Source organism: Centruroides vittatus, unplaced genomic scaffold, assembly GCF_030686945.1.
Source record: "Centruroides vittatus isolate TY-2023 unplaced genomic scaffold, ASM3068694v2 contig_786, whole genome shotgun sequence".
In the NCBI taxonomy this organism is placed as follows: domain Eukaryota; kingdom Metazoa; phylum Arthropoda; class Arachnida; order Scorpiones; family Buthidae; genus Centruroides; species Centruroides vittatus.
Genome location: NW_027122506.1, coordinates 255,433 through 276,414, shown reverse-complemented (window position 1 = coordinate 276,414; position 20,982 = coordinate 255,433). Strand labels below are relative to the sequence as shown.

Sequence of the window (20,982 nt, the reverse complement as noted above, 5' to 3'; positions counted from 1 at the left end):
TGTGTTTTTTGAGTTAAATATTATACATAAGTTTATAAGGAAAACTTGTATTTTATTTTAATTAATATTGGGGCTGGGAAATTTCCCTAAATTTATGGGTTCCCACTATAAATTAATAAAGAAACATTTTATATATTTCATTTTTTCAAAAAAGAGCAATAGGGACCATTCAACTCTGGACCCTCCTACAAGCTCTCGAGTGTCTTGGTTATTACTTGATATATTATCATACAGGGTACGTCTTAAAAGTAAGATACAGTCTTTTATAACAAATTACATTAAAAACTTGAATTATCCATTTGAAAGTACACAGTCCAAGCTATTTTTCTATGTAGTCTCCATTCTTTTTTAAACACTCTTCCCAGCAGGAGACAAGGGCAAAAATTTCCTTCTGGAAAGCTTTTCCGCTTAATGATTTGAACAAATCCATGACTGCATCTTTGACTTCATCATCTGAGAAGCGCGAGTTACCAAGATGTGTCTTTATAGGTCAAAAAATGCCAAAAAAGTCTGGACTATGTGAAAAATGGTACACTTGCTGCATGATAATGCAACTTTCCATATTGCATTCCAGACGTTAGATCGACTAAAAAAGTGTGGATGGGAAGTAACGGACCATTCTGTACATAGTTCTAACGTAGCACTCGCTAATTTTTACCGTTTTGGACCTCTTAAGACACATCTTGGCAGCTTACACTTATCACATAATAAGCTGTAGCTTATTTTTTGGACATGTCTCATAAATAGTATAATATTGGCCGGATAGTCAAGATAATAAAGGTTCTGTTTACCATTCTGAAGGATTTAGATTTGACCTGCAAATTTTTACAGTTAAAATATAGTTTGGGATATACTCGCCCTATAAGACGACCCCCGACTTTTGAGAAGATTTTCCTGGGTTAAAATGTCGTCTTATACACCAGGAAATACGGTATTCATTTTAAATAATAATAATTACTTTAATCCGTAAAATATTTGTAAAAGTAACAATAGAAATATATAAATTTAATATCTGATATGTCGTTTAGATTGTACCTAAATACTTATCAGATATTACTGTTTACAGGAAATGCATGCCATAAAAACAAGGTAAACAGTAATGGTTAGAAAAACAAATCTTTTTTTTAATGGCTAATTTGTGACCTGTTTATTTTTTATGGACAATGACCTTATGAATTTTTCTTTTTAAATACAGGGAATAAGTCTTAAATTAAAGTTTTTGCAAATAATAATGTTTTAAAATGGAAATTATATTAACACTTCCTCAAATTCTAACCGGACGACTTAGTACGTAAAATCTCACTAATCTCGATCACCCGATACACCTTCGGAATAGGTAAAAACATTATAAAGGTGATAATTTAGGACTAATTTTTGAGGTTAGTGAGATTTTATGTATGGAAATTATACATAACGCCCTTAAAAAAGAATAGTACAACTCTAAAATAACCGAAGGAGGCCAAGATTTATTTGAGATTTGTTTTTGCGACCAAACATAGCAGACTTGCGACAAACACATCAAAGAAGTGTTCAAAATCCTTTGAGCATTTGGAAATTTCAAACAAATCATTTAAATGTTTGAATGCCTGTGTATTATGAGTCAATCTGTTAAATATTGGTGATGAGCTTGCCACTTCTGTAACACAGCCGAGTAAATTAATGCACCTTTTAACAATTGACGAAGTTAAAAGAATGGCAACATTTTCAACCCAGTTAATGGGCCATCCTCGTGTATGGTAGCCACCGCCCCTCTTGTTTACGTTATTAGAGTTTATTCCTTCTGACGCTAGCATTCCCCCTTTTGATTCTTGCCCGAACATGGCCTTTAACCGGGTTGAAATGTTAGCTTTCTTTTAACTTCGTGCACTGTTAAAGGTGCGTTAATTAATTCGGCCATTAACTGTTCTTAAACTTCAAAAATATTTAAAATGATAAAGAAAAGTTTAACGTTCCTCTGACATTTATGTAACAATATTAGAAAATATAGTAAAAGATGATTTATTTATGAATTAGTGGCGTTAAAATAAATTAACATACGTCCACACGTCTAATAAATATGCTAATTTTATTTATATATATTTAATATAGACATATAAAGTACCGTAATCTGTTTACTTGCACGCACGTTAATTAGAATATGCTGAAACTTATTTGTTTTTTTTCTTCTCGTAAAACTTTTTCTAAACATTCATGAAATAATTTGACCTAAATCAGCATTGGGAGAGGTTTGGTGACATAGTTTTTTCTAAAACAATTTATCATTTTAAACTTTAAAGTATTATGCAACTTTTTTATATGTATAGATTATCAAATTGTAGTTTTTAAATATTTCATTTGTGTGATAACAAACGATATAAACATAGATTTTATCCAAGATCTATCCATTATAATTATAAATTTCCACGTTAAAAGCTACATAAACCTTATTTTAAATGTCTGAAATTTGTTTCTATTATTTAAACATATAGTTTTATACTTATATTATATGTATGTATCATACACTTTATAGAATATACCAGAAAAGATGGACAGAAAGTGTAACAAATATCCAGGATGAATACGCGATTAAAATTAAAAACACTCCAGGAGAAATATATATATATATATATATATACAGTAGAGCATCGTTTATCCGACTTAATCGGGGACTGGGGTTGGTTGGATAACCGAAAAGTATGAAAAAGTACATTGTTAGTATAGTGTATTAGGCCTGGTTTAAATACTAGCCTCCCTTTCGTGGTCGAGCCAGTGCTGCCAGCTAAAACATGCAAAAATTTAACAAAAGTAATATTAAAGTAGCCAAGACAACCAAATATTGTAGCGCCACATCACTAGCGGACATTTGAATTTGCCGACTAGAACACAGTCGGTTAATCGGGGGTTGCATAATCAATGCTCTACTGTATATACACACATGCATGCATGCACTTATAAGTGTCTTTATAATTGCTTTTTCAAGCTACATATCTCTGGAACAAAACAGCCATACAGTGGAATAATTTTGAGGCTCTGAGAAGAGCCTCAAAACTCTATCCTAGTGAATTTTTAATTAAAAACATAGAGGTTGTCATCCTTTATCTCTCCCTTATATTTACGCATATATATATAATCTGTTCAGTCAGATTTTAGTAAACAATTTACCTTATTATTTAAAAAATTTTCATTTGACACATGTTACAAGTGTCATATTTACAATTCTCAAAGAATTACTATGATTTTGATTAATGTGATAAACGATAGTTAAGAGGAAGAAGAATCTGAAGTACATTATTTGTTTATATAAGATTATAGTTTTGCAGTATGTGACTGATTATCTTGTTTGAATTACATCCAATATTATCTGTAGAGTCAAAAACATTAACGTATACGACACCTAAAAAAATTGGTTTTCCATTATCGGCTAATTTATAGTTTCTATTTAAGTAAAAGGTATCGAGTTTTTTAGTAAGGTGTGAGGCAATTCAATCTAAAATACGTAAGAAAAAAACTTATTTTTTAAAATTATGCACTCCATCTTACTAAAAATACAAAAAGAAAACAGTCGAAGTTTTATAGAATATAAAAAAGAAAAACAATAAAGTTGTCGTACTTTGCGTACAATATTTAATAAACGCCCGAATATTTTAAAATAATTCGACTCCGACGCTATTTTAATTCGTAAAAACTTTTTCCGGGAAATTGTTCATTTTATACATTAAATTTGCATACGTTATAGCATTTATAAAGCATAAAATTAGCATTAGAATATGTGATTTTGATTTATATTATGAATTATAAACGTATCGTCATTATTATGTAGATGATAAAGCTGCAGATACCTGCAATACAAGCAGTACGATTCCATCAGGAAACATAAGGGCTGTTCACGTTCAACCTCAAGCAACCTCAGGTTGTGTAACAGATAGAAGCATTAGAGATCCTAATCGGTAAGAAATAAAAATATATTTTTACATAATTTAAAAATATTTCCATTTTTAATGAGTTTAAACAATAACAAATTTTATTTTATTTGTTTTTTTTTCCACTAACTCTGTGTCGTAATTGAAAGCTCTGCAACCTTGACATCTTTAATTTAATAAGATGTTTTGATCCAAGTCTTGATTACAACTCTGAAGCAACTTCTATTTTGAATTAGTCGAACTTAAGATATAAGAAAAAAAAGCTTGTTTATATATTTTTCGCATTGTTTTTGCACATACGAATTACGACACGTTCCGTATAAGATGTCAAGGTTTTTTTTAATCAATTTTTATTCTTTCGGCGGGAAGAATCGAAAATCTAATTTAAAAATCTTTACATAATAAGATAAAATATTATTATATGATTTTATTTTCTTATAAATCATATTAGAACGAGATATACGCATATACTTTATCATCAGGTAAGTGAGAGAAAATTTAATTTTTCTCTGTAGAAAGAGAAAATTCAGAAAATTTATGCAAATAAAACTCTATTGTATTATATGTTTTATTAGAAGTTTTACTGTATAAATTATAATTTAAGAAATAATTGTGTTACATTTTTATCTTTATCGAGTCATAGTAGAGCTTCGATTTAATGGACTAATTGGGGAAAAGGAGCATCGCCTTCATTAGTTCGAATAAATTAACGAACTTACAATGTATGCAATGTATTAAAATATTGTTATAGCACGTAAGCACGAATGGTATATTATTGTGTAATATACATTGAGTAATTTATACGCATCACTAATCTGTTAAAAACAATGTTATACGACAGGAACCAAACTTTATTTTAATCGAATGTCAAAAACTATTCGTTGTATCCGATAGTGTTTTCGTCACTACTAATTCCGACTCGTCGACTTGATATTTTAATGAATTCTATTCACAAATAAAAAAACAACTTCTTTGCAACAGAAATTCTTTTGTCCGCTAAGCACAAAGTCCATTAAGTCGAGAGCCTACCGTATTTACTATATCTTTTTAATTCTAAGTTACCATAGATTATAAAGCTCGTTATCAGTTTTAGTAACTTACAATAGCATATACTTAGTCGTAAATGAATATAATAATATCTGGTTACGCTCCAAAACATCTATACTTTCGTAAATACATAAAATGATTTTATTTCAATGTCGTGTCATAACGTAATGTATTTTGAAGACATTTTAGGTGCATATAATCCAAATATTAATTGAATTCCAATACCTGCAATATTATCAATATACATAACTGAAGTGACGACAGTATTGGCGGACCAGACAACATTCAGTCACGTGCCATTAATAGCAACAACTTACTTATTTCTTTAATCGTAATTTTTAACTGTAAAATATATTGACTGAATGTGTGAGGTATCACAGACATCAGCCTGACCCTCACCCTAGCAGCAGTATTGAAGATGATAACTTGCATCTGCATGCGAGTCCTATTTTTGTGCCCCTTATGAATTAGTACAAATATACCATTAATTCCTAGTTTTTTTAACTACCATCAAAACACTTTATTGAGTTTGAATGGTATGTACGTCTAGTAACATTGTTATATACTAATCTGTACGAGTTTATTCCTTGCTGGATGAGAAACTCTCCACCGGATCCACTTCACACACATTGATTGTACAATATTATAAATCCACATAAATATATAATGCAAGCATTAACACTTGGACCATTGGAGCTTGTATTTTTACTTTTTCGGCACAGTTTTGTTTAATTTACATGTAAAATTTCGATTTAGATAACGTCAACTAAACTTACAATTTTAACTAACTGCTAAGCATAATCGAAACTAATAGGTTAGCTCCAAGCCACTCATTTAAAATTTATTTGCCTCAAATGTAAATAAGTAACTAACTACATAAAACAAATTACGGAAAATGCTTCCGTTTAATAAAACAACTGTCGTTACTATCATCTTATTTAATAGGTATTGTTTCCGTAGCGTCTATTAAATATTCGGCGCTATTTTGACGACAATATACGAGAATCAATTTATTGCCAAATTATACATGCCGACTCATTTAACATATTAAAATATATTATTTTTAATCAGAGTTGGGCTCAGATCCACAAAATTTCTAAGCTATAACATGTAACGTGCCCAAATAATCATTCGTGCAAAAATGCGAGGTCTTAAACTGCAGCTCGTTTAGCTTTACACGAAAATCTGGCCCTGTTTTTAATTTAAATTGTAACGTTATTAAAATATTGTAAAGATCTGCTTAGCTTAACGACAATTATTCATACTTAAACTAAATAGAAATGTGTAAAATGTACGTTTGATCTACAACACGCCCCAGAAAAACCATTCTAGGACGTGTCAGAATGATCAGGAAGCGTCGTCACCGTATAGAAATTCAATTAATAAGAGAAATTAATACAAGCAATACATTTTTTATTAGAGCAAATTAACTGGTTCGTTTGAATAAATATTGTAACTGGAGCATGTAGTCTACAATGAATAAGTTCCATAGGCAACAGTACATATACAGCTTGATTAATATTGATAAACTTGTAGAAATCATTCAAATAAAGTAAAATACTTATCTATTATTTTAATTTTGACATTAATTTTTAAAAAAAATCCTACAAAATGTCAGTTTTATGAAAAATATATTTAAAAAAAAAACAATATTTTAGGATATTTTTAGGTGTTTAATTATAAAATAGGTATTTATAGTAGCTTTTTTATTACATACGATACTTTTGAAACTTAAATTTGTCAATTGGCATTCAGATACACGAATGTAAACCTCGGTATACGTCACTCACCGACTGGATTCTCGAATGTTTTAAAATAAATATTTTCTTAACAAACTTCTGATTGACGTTTTGGATACGTAATCCGAACAATTGTTTATTTTATATCTTTAAAATCGGACTAGATTCTTAAATAATTGGTTTATTCGATTGGCAATTTTTTTGTCGCCGTCATTAATCCTATGGTAAAATTTAGTAGCGTAACTTACTCGTTAAATTTTTATTTACTACATTATAAAATGTAGTAAATAAAAATACAATTAATTTTAATCATATAAATGATTAAAATTAATTGTATTTTTTATAAAAGCTTACTCGCTTTAGAATTTAGTTTAAAACCTGAAAATAAACATCAAATTACGATTAAAATTTTCCTTCTTTTTAAATATTAAATGACTTTCGGTAGTTATTTTGTCCGACAAATCCCAAAACAGTCAGGATAATTGATCACCTGTGGGAAATTCTCCATATTGGATTTATTTTATACCAAACAGCACATACTAATGAAAATAAAATTGCATTTTTTTAACATTTAAACTACAATCTTTTAAATATAATAAACATTTCAAGCAAATATAAATCGATATTCATACGTAGTTATAAATAAAGACGTCCTTAAGGGAAATATATCGAACGCACGAAGTAGAAATCTAATACGTCGCGTCCGACGTAACTCGGACGAGTTAACGTTAAACGAATAGATAAATATTTCCTAAATTTATTGCCGAGGAGAATTACGTGGCATTTTTTAAACCGAATTAAAAATAACCGAGCGTTTTTTTAACTCGGTATGTAAAACAATGCACGAAAGACGTTAAGCAGACTTTATAAACAGCTTACGTAAGTCGTTTTTATATTATAACATTAGCTGCATTGTAACGAAATAATTTTTTTTTGTTTTATTCCGATTCAAGTGAAGTATGTTTTGAGTAATTAACGATTGTCATTGGCATCTACTTTAATTACAAACAGAAAAACTTATAGTGTGGATGCTATCAATCATCAATGATGACTCGGGTATCAACAACCTAAGCTTTTGTCTACGACCTTGCACTTTTAGGACCTTTAGATATGATATATGTTTTATTGAGTTTCTTAATTAGTCCAAAACAATGCTTGCCTTGTCAAACACCTTTATTTTATAAATTACAGTTCAGTAGCTATAGACACATTTCGGGATCTTTTATCTCCTCCTCGGTATGGCTAAGAAATACATTTTTTTTTTTTTTTTCGGGAGTATAAACGATAAATGCGGCTATTGAATAGTAATTTATGAATAAAGGTGTTTGAGGCAAGCATTGTTTTCGACTAATTAGTTCTTACGGGAAGCTCGTCGATTCTGGAATTGTGCCGTGATACTTGATTTATTATTCGACACAATAGGAATACTCTGTCTGTAGTTTTTCTAGCTATATCTGCTTTTGCAGCTTTCTTAAGGTACAGAAAGTCCCTAACGTATGCTTGTCGACATTCGCTCTTCGATCCGCGCACCGGTATTAGATACTATATAAGATCTAGGAACCCGACACGTCTTTATACGAAAGGACGCCGCGAGTACACGCTTGCCTAGAGCCTCGTACATCCTAAATACCGTTAGTTATTTTATTTTAATTAAAACAAAAATCGTCGACGGATTAACAAATGTATTGCAGTTCCTATAAATTTACCTTCTGATTATAGTTTCCTATTACGAAGATAATATATAAATGGTTGTCTGTCAGAATGATATGTATTAAAATGTAACATTCTGCTTAACATATATTTAGCAAGGTTCATATCACTCGAAGGTGGTTTATTCTGGAAATAATCTTCTACATGAGATCCCGTTCTGCTCTGTTAATTGCGGCAATTGCACGTTTCGTCCGATATGCCCACTTTGCAATTGATTTTCTTATAATAATGAAGTTATATAAATTTTCATAATTATAATCCCGGCTACGAAATTAATGATGCATTACTAATTTTTACGAAATCGGTAACTTCGAAACTATCTAATTAAGTATTAACTCAATTGTTCTATATGACGTGTAAGTAGATCGGAAATTATTAGCGATTGTCTAGGTATAAAGCAATTATACGAATGTCGTCTTTTGCTTTTTGCCCTTAAATTCCATTAAACATTTCTACTAACTTAAGCCCTAACATAAATAACTGATTTAAGTTAGTAGAAATGTTTATACAAATGTTAGAGGCAACAAGATTTAAAATTTACATAAATTTTCCTCACTATTTGTAGAGAGATTTTTATAGCTAGCGAGGAAACGCAGGTTGTACCGCACAATTTTTAAAATTTATTGAGAAGTAAAGGAGGTTTTATCAAATAAATGACCAAATCTTAGCAGTTATTTATCATTTTAATGTATAAAATTAAAAATAAAATGCATTAATTAATAGAAAATAGTCGCAAAGGGATAGATGTTCAATGCACAAATGATAAAACGGTATCCAATGGTAAGTTATTGTACTTATCCGTAAGGTAATTTGAATGCCTGTATATTAATAAAATAAAATTTAACGAGTTTTGCACCGAAAGTCGACGAAAAAATTGTGATTTCAATGTTATTTTTCTAATTTAAACACACGATTAAAATTAATAACCTTTTAAACTATATAATTAATGCATCTGTCAAGTTTAAGTAATTAATCAGTGTGATTAACTTGTTATTATTTTAATCGTCATCAATTTCGGCGAGTCGGTTACGGAGGAAAAAACACGAACCAACAAGCTTGAACTCTCTCCACTTTATCATTATTAAACTTTTTTCGCAATGTCGATATTACTCGTATACATTAATAGCATTGAAGATTATTTTAAGAACCTCCGATATTTGTTTACTAAATAGGATCTATTGGCTTCTTAATAGGTCAGAAGTAACTGTCTTACTTGTGTTTATAAATTTATATATGTATCGTGTAAATACTAGAAATTTAAGCTGAAAAAATAAAATATTTACATGAAAGATAAAGAAAGTACAGGCACGGAGAAAGTTCTCGCTAAACTTGAATGTACAGAAGAGAGTTAGTGTGGGAAATCCACCCCAATATGATACTATTATAAATACCAACATTTTAATCTGATTAAAAATAATAGTTTATATGTATCTTACTTAATTGAAAGTATAATTACATTTATTTTTTTACAGGGATATTCATATTGTGGAATTACTTTCCACTAGTGCTACCTCTGAAGTCACTGTACATCTTCAACCTCAGGGTCATGTACAAACTACAATTGATGCACCTGTTCTGCACAGAAATTTATTACTTGTTCTGAAATGTCATGTCCCTTTAACTTGGTTAATTGAATCTTGGGGCATACAGGGAACTTTGGATGTTGTGGTAATTGATGTTCTAAATAAAACGTCGATAGATATATTTTTAAAATAAAACTTTCTGACAAACAAAATGTTATCTGTCGACAGGCCGAGCACGAAGTTAAAGGCGTATCGCTTCCAAAGTATCAAATCCTACGGGTCCAGACTCAGCAATTGGCTGCCGACACACCGGGTATAATGGAAGACGTGCAGCTCGCTTACGGCACAGTTACTACATTTACTAAAGCTCACGTGGCTAATCGTGTAAATATGATCATTGTTGGAAAAGCAGGTAAAGTGAATTTTATGATTAAATTACTTAGTCTTCTGCTTAGAAAATTGTTTTTGGATTAAAGTAACTTTTTCTATTGTCAGATGGAAACGAATATAATATTCAAAGTGACAGCAGTCTTATTCTCAGTCATACTCCGCCACACTTACCTCAGTCCGCAGCTTCAGTATCACCTCAACCATATCCTGATGCTAGCACTCCTACTCATCCCTATCACTTTCTGCAATCAAAGGAAAAGCTGCTTAAAGAAATGAGAGATTTACCGGGAATTAAAGCCGCGGACAATACGCCATATTTATTTCCCAAGTTTGAAACTCAGTGGGAAAACAGAGGTATAAGAATATAAAAATGTGATTAAAACTTATCGATAACAATAATTACGAATTACGTAACGAAATATTTTTGTTATAGATCTAGAGAGAACGCCCAGTATGCAACTTATTCGAGAAATGGCCATGGATTGTCTCGGCGACAGAGTGCGAGTGTCGTTTCCACGCGACAGAGTCGAAAACATAATGGACCAGCTTTTAGGAAGAGACGACGGAAAACTCAAAGTAACGCTCTCGGATCCAAAATGCGGTGCTTCTCGAAACTCGACTCACATTATCTTAGAATCTACATGGAACGGATGCGGTGCTAAATTAGTGACAGAAGGCAGAAACAGAGCGTATTACAATCAAGTAAATCATTATTAAATATTCTGTTAAGTCCAATTATTATTAAGAGTATGTTTAACAAACCTGTTAAATATTTTCAGGTAATATTTTGGGCCGAAAGAAGGAGTAAAGCCATTCTTAACAGTCTTCAACCTCCTCATGCCTTAGAGACTTTAATCGACGATGAGGACGTAGGACCGGAAGATGGATCGGGATCTGATACTCTATCAGCAAAGTCCATAAATCGTCACGATGCACATATATTAGTACCTCTTAGCTTCCAATGTATATATAATATCAGTGGGATGGGTGATTCATATAAATATAGCGAAGGGGTAGGTTTTTGAAGTTAAAATTAAATTTCTTTTAGTCTTTCGGTTATATTTAACCATATTTTTTAACTTTATAGATGGCACATCCACATATTTACAAGATGAATTTATTTCTGGATAAAAATTTTACCAATCCTCTTCCTAGTCATGTATTTCCGATAACAATAACGGCCAATGATTATGTATTTGTTGAAACCTCGGTGGAAGCAGGTGTGTATCTACAGTTTACTAATGATGATAATTTTAAATGTTTCTTCTAAAATGTTCTATTTTTCCCGCTTAGGACCACATATGTGTGTTTTGGTCGACGAGTGTTGGTTATCACGGACAAATGATCCTTATCACGCAACAGCTAAAAAGAGCATACTCATAAGGAATAGGTAAATTTATATTATGTCCTGTCTCTCTCACACAAAATTTGTTTAATGTAGGGTCTTCCAAAAAGAATTGTCATTCTAAATTGTTGTAATTATGTTATTATCCGAGAACGTCGGAAAACTGTGCGAGTTTCACATTTGCCCATTACAATTTCTCAATGTGTGCACTTCCCCTCACACGGCACACATTCAACCAATACTTAAATTCTTCCTATATTTACTACAGCATATCTGTTGTTGCTCCTCCCATAACAGCCACAACTTTAAAGCTCCTGCAGACGAGTGATTTACGGTCCTTCCTAGAGGCATTAGACGATAAGATGTTTAAATGCAGATAAGAGATTAAACTCAGACAGTTACTGTATTGACTGGTATACATTGCATACATCTCAAATATTAATGAACATAATTACAGTAATTTAAAATGGAAGATCCTGTATGTGTGGCTATCTTTATGACATTTTTCTTATTTTATAGTTGTCCGGCTGATCTGAGTGTTGAAATACTTCAAGCGGCATCCTGCATTTCTCTCAGGAGAATTCCTTCGGGACAGCGTTTCAGTTTTCAGTTGAGTGAGGATTTTGTTAACGAAGATATATACCTCCATTGTCGATTAACCGTCTGCACCACCTCGTCAAATATTCAACTCGGAGGCATCAAAAAGGTAATGTTTAAAATATATACTCAGACCGTGGGAACAAATCGTCTATAATTTGTAATAAAAAAACATGCTAATAGATTTTTATATTATATCCAGTGTTTCGATCCTCAAGATTATTGTGTGACGCAAAGTTTGAAACCATTTTTGGACGGTCCTCCGAATCGACATTTCAGTTTGGAAGTGGGAGGACCGTTTCACGTTGTGTCGAGACCTCGTTCCGATAAGAAAGGTAATACTTCTTTATTAACGTGCCATCTTCTCTTGAATATACATAAAGTATATTTGATTTTATGTATTTTATATCTTGATAAATTAAATTTTCGTTGCAGATTCTGAAAATGGCATGTCTTCTGTAGAGAATAATGAATGGTCTCGAGGAAAGGAAGATGTCTCGCAACAGATAATATTAGTTGGCTTATCGACGGAAGCTATTGTCGGCATCGCTTTTGCATCATTCGTCATTGGAGCTGGATTAATGGCGATTCTTTGGGTCATACATCTCCAAACAGGTAACATTTCTGTATTTGAAATTATTCTAACGTCGAATATTCGGTAGAATTGCCCATATTTGACAGATTATTTTTGAATAGATCCAATGAGACAGAGAAGAAATCCTCCACAACATATGTCTCATCCTCCTTCACACCACCATCATCACTCAGGTTACGACTTATCTGGTCACAGTGGCAGCTCAACTCCAAGTTCTCAAGCACCTATGACAGTCCACGCATGTGCATAATAATTGTCAGGACTATATTAGATAACATAATAGCAAAACAATAGAAGCATATCAGTTACTATTTACTCAAAGATGATAAAAAATGGTTCTAAGATTGTCTCATTCCAATAATTTTTGTATATAAAATAGTTATCTATGCCCCCATTTTTTTTAAATCACCATTGTTAACATTATTTGTTCCAAGAGCAGCGTATAGAGTCGCCGGTAGAGGCTCGTACGGCAGCTGTTTCTCAGGTATTTTGTTACAAAACTTGTACAATTGACTTAACCGTAAATACTTTTTTTCCCTTACGTTGCAGTCGAATTTCAAATCGTATTTATCTTTTCGTTATAACAGATGAGTATTTACTTTCGAGAGATTATTATTATTATATTAATATTATTATTATTATTAATTATTATTATTATTATTACTTTTTAAAAATATTTCATAGTTTGGCATTAAATGCCTTCGTAATAAGGCATCAGAGTACCTGGAAATTTGTTTTTAATTATAAAGTGTTTCATCGCTTTATTTACCAAGCAGTTTCGTAGTGGAAATATCATTTCTAATGCATAAAACTGCTCAAAAAACATTTTGTTTTTTGTCTACATATTGCCATATATATATGCAGTAGAACCCTTAGTATCCATGCGTCGTCCGATTCGCACGCAAAATACAATAAGCCGACTGTTGTCGAACCCATTATCTTTTCGCAGATTCCAATCCCGTAGATAAACGAGCGTCCAATTTTGTAGTACAAAGCCAAAAAAAAAAAAAGTTGCATCCTTTTTATTATCGTATCGTTTCTCGGTTACTTGAGACGTTTAATTTCTTTGCGCATCTATCGTCAGATACGTAAAGAAATTAAAATTTTACTTTAGATTTTATTTTGGCATTTTATTATTTATAAAATTTGCTTAAGTCAGGGAAGCCAGATAATGTAACGGCAAAAGAAGAAAAAAAGAATAGTTATTGCTAAGCGCGTATCTCTTAGAAAAAGCAACTTTTAAGTTTTACAACCAAACGAAGGTCGACTGCAGTTAATAAAGAAAATTACAGGCAAAGCAAGTGCTTAATATTTTATTTCCGATCGGATATTTCGAGCTCTACTGTGCGGTTGCCATTACAAAATCCCGACAGCTTTATTTTTAAGGAAGCCAAAAATTTCATTAATTTGAACGTGAGCGACATTTTGCCATCACAACGCACAATTATAATGCTTTTCCTCGATTTGCAAACAAAGAATTTAATAAACAAATCTTGAAAATAAAAATGCAAATTCCATTAAAGAAAGAAAACGAAAAGAAAAAAAACTGTTTGTGTAGTTATTTTAACCTCATTATGTTTATGTACTTAAAAAACAAAGAAACCTTTGTGCCATACACATCACTATCGTATGTCAATATATATATATATGTAGCCTGCGCTCTGGCGTCTTTCGACCGAATTACGAGTCAGTCTTCTTCCCGTGCCTCTTCTATATCAGTTCTTAAGTTGGTTGAATTCGTAGTGCCGACCGGAGATTGTGATATAGGACCAGATTAAAAAAGAAAACAGAGAATACAGTCGTACTGTTAATGCAATAGACCCTTTCTAACGGTCGAGAACTATTACCCGATACTAATTTAGTTCCCAACAGTAGAGGAGTAGCGTGCGACTACTGTTGTCCAATTCAACGTAGCTTTTAAAAGCTAAGCTTAGATGGTAGTCTTCCAACATTGGCTGGAATATATATATATATAAATAAATAAATAAATATAAATATAAAAAAAATATTTTTTCTCTAACTTAAAAAGATGCAACTCTATTATAATAAAAAAAAAGCTATAATTAATGTACATGCATTGTAGATTTAAATAATTTTATTTATAAAAAAGAAAATTATGATGAAAAAAAATTGTAATTCGGAGCGAGTGGACTGCGAAAAGTCGACTGCGTTTCGAGAAAAATGTTGTGTGGAGCGAGTTTTTTCGTTAACTTTTCCCCCAAAGAAAACTCAACCATGCCATAACACCTGATGGTTGGATCCAGGTTTTGTTACCTTTTTTTGGCTAAAGTAACATGGCATGTAAAAGGTATTACAATTATCTTTAACAGCCTTGTGCAATGAAATCTGGAAAGAAAAAAAGTGGTTTTAAATCGATTTAGCATCTCATTTTTTTGGCACCTATTTATGCCGTCTGTCGCAGACGCTAAAAATAAATTTAGGTATTTTAACCCGTCTGCCGAGTGCGAGACTTGGTCACGTGCAACGTGGCTTTGTTGTAGGAAGGAGCTTCCATGTTACATAGCCATTTTCTTTATTAGATAAAGCCATTCTTTCTCGATTTCCGATAGCTCTTGCGTCGTTTTGAGAATAATGTTTTGTCGTTAAATGTGTACGATATATAGAATAATATACCATATATTCTTTATCTTAATTTGAATATATTTCGTATTACCTCAATGTTTTTTAAATGATTAAAGAGAGACTATTTGTATGATAGAGATTATCTTAGTAAGATAAAAAAAAAATATCGATATGTTGGTCTAACGCGACCTTGAGTTTAGAGGAACCAATCGGTCTATAATTGTGGCTTTATTAGCATGTGTCTGTTGTGTTGTGAAGTACTTAAAAGTACCTAGTTGTGTTTGTCCAGAAACGTACTTCATTATCTGTAACGAGAGAGAAAATATGTTTAGTTAGGTTGTTGAATAACGAGTCTTCCACTTCATTCTGTACGACACGGTCGGGCACGGACATCCGAATCAGTATTTAATGTTTCTACGTAAAAGAAAATCCCGCAATACGTTTGTTACCTTGGGCGAATCCGACTTCCGTTATCTAATTTTAACGACGCCCGACCGCAGTGTGCAGAATCGAGTGTAAGCACTGCACACATTTTTTCAGATATTTTTAGCATTTACCATGTGCTGTATATACGATTAACGATCCTAACGTTATAAAATACTCAGTTGGTTTCAACAGTATTATCGATAATAGCGAACTTAGTAAAATTCGACTATTGTTTAACAGTATAAATCCATTGTTAATAACGAAAACAATACTAGTCAATAATCCGTACGTCACAAAGAATTTGAATCTCGATATTATAGTACAAGCGCAAATGATCAGTCTGTAACTAGTCTGTCATAAATTATCTCCCATGTGTGTGTGTGTGTGCATGTGTATATATTCCAATATTAGCATTTGCACATTCTTGTATCGTGAGATGAATGAATAATTATCGCATCTGAGGATGGAAGAATGTCAACCATATACGGTTAAACTATATTTTAGCCTCGTCGAATTTTTGGAGGCATTGCTCAGGATTTCATATGATACTATATTACTATATATTATGTTCACAGCTGATTTATAATAATAGAGCATGTAAAGAACAAATGTACTGTAGAAAAATTTCTGTTTCACGTTGTGTACGTCTCTATGGAAAACTGTAAATAGTTCTTTAAACTGTTATTTTGCAATAAAATCTAAACTCAGTCCAAAGATTTGTATTGTTATTTCGTGTATATAAATCACACTATTTTAATTCTAACGGATTATTCACGCGAATCTAATATATACCGCTCTGAACAATATCGGTATTTACCTTTGTGTTACCAATCTAAGTTCATACAGTAGAGCATCGGTTAACCGAAAGCATTCCAATTTCCGCTAGCGCTATGGCACTGCAGCACTCTCCCCTCCCTGCCAACCTAAACTGTAGGCCTACTTTAATGTAAGGTATGTATTGTAAGACATGTGACATAAATTATATTAAACACAAAACTGTACTGTGTATATTTTTCGTAAATGATCAGTTATCCGAACAACCCCAGTCCCTAATTGTTTCGGATAATCAATGCTCTACTGTACTAAGAGGGCCATTTTTCCAGGGTAGCCCGGTGACAAATGGCGGGGCCTGACACACCCACAAAGGCCATACCTCACTCTCTCCATTAAACCACTGTTTAATGGAGAGAGTGAGGTATGGTCCTTTGTGGTATGGTGGAAAGATAATATACTTTTTGTTCATTCCAACGTTATAATAATGCCCAGATTTCCATCTTTAATTCTAACTTGTTTCTGCAAAATTTTTGCACTCTGGTTATACAATTTTTCTATAAAAGAGAAATGTAGGATGTGTACCATATACCCTCTATTGCAACCTTACTAACATATAATTTATAATACTTATTCAGTGTAAGTATGGCCATAGTTAGGCACGAGGCATTAGCGTGAACTTTGCAGATATATCTGCATAGACAATACAACACATGGCACTCTCCCAAGAGTACTTTTTATGGGGGGAAGTCTCTAAGTGTTACACATTAAGAAAACCCTGGAAAATTCCACGTGGCCAACCCATCGATCGGGTGAAAATCTGCGACCGACTACCAGTGTGTTTGGCAAGTTTTATCTGGTGGTCACTAGTGAGCAACGCAACACCTAGAAAATCTGTCAAGAGAGGAGTGCCTTTTTGGAGTTGCTTCTATGGGAAATTGGCCCATTTAGGTGTTGTGTGTGGAGAAAGCTCAGAAACTTCGTGACTGACCCACAGATCGGGCATAACCCCACGACCGGATCCCAGTGTTTGGTGATTCGTCCATGCAACCATCGGTGGGTAAGTTAGATGCGCAGAATAATAAATTATAAGAACAATTCATAAATTTTAAGTTGTTTAATTAAAAATGTATGCACAATAAATGCTTCTACATTCTATGTTGTAATTTGTGCATTATGATTAAAAATAAATTAATGTAAGTAAAGTATTAAAATTTTTTAATAATCTGCAGGAATGGCACCCTTAAGCAAATTTACAAATAGTACACTGCAGTTTTTACTTATTTTTTTCAAGAAAATTATCTCCAATTTCAAAATTAAATTAATTAATTTATTATTTTTAAATTAAGCGAGTGCTATACTTTGCAAAGTTTTTAGCTCTTCAAAGACTTACGAGCTTACTCGATACATTTTACCATAGTAATGGCAATCTGGCAAAATTTTCTCCATAAAGCCAAAATTTTAAGTGTGTGGCTCGTAATGTTTTTGGCAGATTGTTCAAGTAATATAATTCTAAATAATAGCGAGGTTGAGGCCGAGGATGTTTGGCGCCACTTTCCCGTAAGCCTAGAAGTTTGACAATGGAGTTTGGAATGTCGAGCACGATTCCACTGGCTTTCCAAACACCATTGTCAAACTTCTAGGCTTACGGGAGAGCAGTGCCAAACGTTTGACGTACACATTTTCACGCTTAAAACTTCAGCCTCAACCTCGCTAATTTCTATAAAAAAAATTAAAGGCAAAATATTGAAAAATTGTATTTCTTTGCATCCAGACTGATATTTTTCAATGATTTATAACATCTTTCATCATACCTTTGAAATGTTAATTATCACATATAAGGAAAAAATGTTTCTTTGGTCATTTTTAAGGAAATACGAAATAAATTAAATTCATGCGATTTATTTTTTTGTGACCTTCAGTATTTAAAAAAAATCTTTATTCTTTTGTAAGCATAGTACAGTACTATTAATATCTGATTGAACAGAAAGTTCTTGCACTTTTTGGAATTTTCTAGAATAACTTTTTTCTGGAAAAATCTAGAATGTTCCATGTTAGTATATAAACAGATCAGGATGCGTGCTATAAGAAAATACCAAATCCAATCCTCTCATTCTACTTTACCATGACCAACCAACATCCGCTAACCAAAGAGCAAGTTTGCCTGCTCCTCGTTTATGACTATCGTTTCAACAAAAAAAGCAGCCAATTCTATCACTGGCATAAATGCCGCATTAGACTCTGACACTGTCGCCAGAAGAACTGCATATGATTGGTACGAATGCTTCAAAAGTGGAGATCCCTAACCCAAGATGATCATGCTCTCTCTCTTCTGGGATTCTAAAGGAATCTTCATGTTTGAGTTGCTGCCGCAAAATACATCCATCAATGCAACTTTTTACTGCAAATGACTCTACGTCTGCAGCAGAAACTGGCAGAGACCGCCCGGAACACCATCCTGCTGCATGACAATGCATGGACACATACAGCTAGACAGACCCGCTAGAAGCTACTGGATCTGAACTGGGAGGTCTTGCCCCACCTGCCATATAGCCCCGACATTGCATCTTCCAATTACCACCTGTTCGCCGTGCTTGACCATCACCTGGCGGGCAAGGCATTCAACAATGAAGCAGATTTGGAGGCCAGCCTGACCAACTTCTTCGAGTCGCGGCTGCCAGAGTTTTATCGAGATGGTATCCATTCCTTGCATAAGCATTGGCAGGAAGTGAGTCAACAACAATAGTGATTACATTGATGATTGAAGTCAATTCTGTATATAAAATTTAGAAATAGAACTGAAAAAACTCATGCCAAAATTTTTGTAATCTTTGGAAAAAGTTCACTGAGTACAGCATTAATAAGTTGCAGCATTTAATACCTTAAATGCTGCAACAATTGAAGGCTTGTGTTCATTTGGGAGGCCCTTTTCACAGCAACTGTGGATGCATGCAACGCTCCCACCCTCGAATTGCCCGGTGTATGGGTAGCTTTGTATCAGCGTTTAAGCAGCGAAATGCGCCAAACATCGAATTGCCAATGTGGTTTTAATTCCATGTATGCGCCGTCTGCACCGTAGTTTTTCAATAATTTCGAACAAGTTAAAAACTCGTCACGCGTTCTTAACAGTCTTTACCGGATGCTTGGTTTGAATTTAAGAAACTCTGTTGTTTTTGGAACATTCTGCATGCTTGCTTATTTAAATTTGTTCATTTCGCCTGAGGACGACGGTTATACACTCATCGAACGTACTTGCGATAGAGGAATCTTATTAACGCTGTACTCAGTGAACTTTTTACAGAGATTATATAAAATTTTCTTGGCTAAATAAAATGCATCCAAAAGTGCAAGAACATTCTGTTCAATCAGTTATATGCACTATATATATAGATGCATATATGTTGATTTTATGTTTCCTATGCTACTTTGTGTTTGCTATATTGATGTACAAATAATGCTAATGATAAATTATGAAGAAACAAAAAAAATACAAGCTTTTTTATTCTATTGAAGTTGTGAATCCTAAAAAGCATTTTTCTACGCGATGCACGTACTATAGATTTTTACGCAATTATTTTTACACGGCGTTCTTTGGAACATATCCACCACTGAAAACGAAGGATAGATGTTCCATCTCAGCAGGAAAAAAAACTGGAAGGCAATGCGACAGCCAGCAAGATTTCCAATTTCAATACCTGATGCCGATACTGGCATCAGGATTGATACTTTTAAGACCGATACTGATACTTTAAAACCACTCGTGATACCGGTATCAATACTTTTGTATTGGCATTTTGACTGAAACAAGACAGTGTGTCACTTTTAATTTCTAGATGCCATCCAGCTTATGAACAATGTCAGTGTCACTGCTTACAACAGCAAATGCAATGAGTTTGCTTGTTTTTAGTTACATAAAACATTCTGGAGGCATTGTTGGACAAAACTCTCGGCAGTCTCGACTCCACTAGACTTTTTTTTTCGCAAGGGAATTTAAGGCTGTAGGATATGAATTGTGCGATATGATAATTCAAAGCAATTAGTGTCAATCTCTTCCAAAAGGCACAAAGATGTTTCACTTTGTTTGCAGTACTCAATTTGACTTTGCAGTGGAGAATGGGAAGGAGGTTTTTTTTAACAGTACAAATTATCTTGTTTCGTCAGAAAGTTTGTCAATCAAAATGTGTCATGAATTACAAGACACCCAGCACATGTAGATGATAAAAATTATCATTGCTGGATATATCCTATTCCTGAATTTTTAATATGTTGTGTATATAATCAGAGTAATCATCACCCACAATTCTAAAGACCTACATTCAAATCATTCATAATTTCCATTATTCCTATCGCAATTCTC

General features: G+C 32.8%; 1 protein-coding gene across 1 annotated transcript in view; it reads left to right on the top strand.

The window, feature by feature from the left end:
• The window catches only part of LOC136981651 (transforming growth factor beta receptor type 3-like), a 34,565-nt gene extending 17,997 nt beyond the window's left edge, over positions 1-16,568 (top strand). The window contains exons 6-17 of the mRNA XM_067277983.1: positions 3,800-3,926; positions 9,868-10,063; positions 10,147-10,330; positions 10,414-10,662; positions 10,742-11,010; positions 11,088-11,321; positions 11,396-11,528; positions 11,602-11,698; positions 12,173-12,359; positions 12,453-12,585; positions 12,686-12,865; positions 12,947-16,568. Coding sequence (XP_067134084.1) covers positions 3,800-3,926; positions 9,868-10,063; positions 10,147-10,330; positions 10,414-10,662; positions 10,742-11,010; positions 11,088-11,321; positions 11,396-11,528; positions 11,602-11,698; positions 12,173-12,359; positions 12,453-12,585; positions 12,686-12,865; positions 12,947-13,095 — 2,138 coding nt within the window. The 3' untranslated portion in view covers positions 13,096-16,568. The remainder of the gene's footprint in view (positions 1-3,799; positions 3,927-9,867; positions 10,064-10,146; positions 10,331-10,413; positions 10,663-10,741; positions 11,011-11,087; positions 11,322-11,395; positions 11,529-11,601; positions 11,699-12,172; positions 12,360-12,452; positions 12,586-12,685; positions 12,866-12,946) is intronic.
• The last annotated feature ends 4,414 nt before the right edge of the window (positions 16,569-20,982 follow it).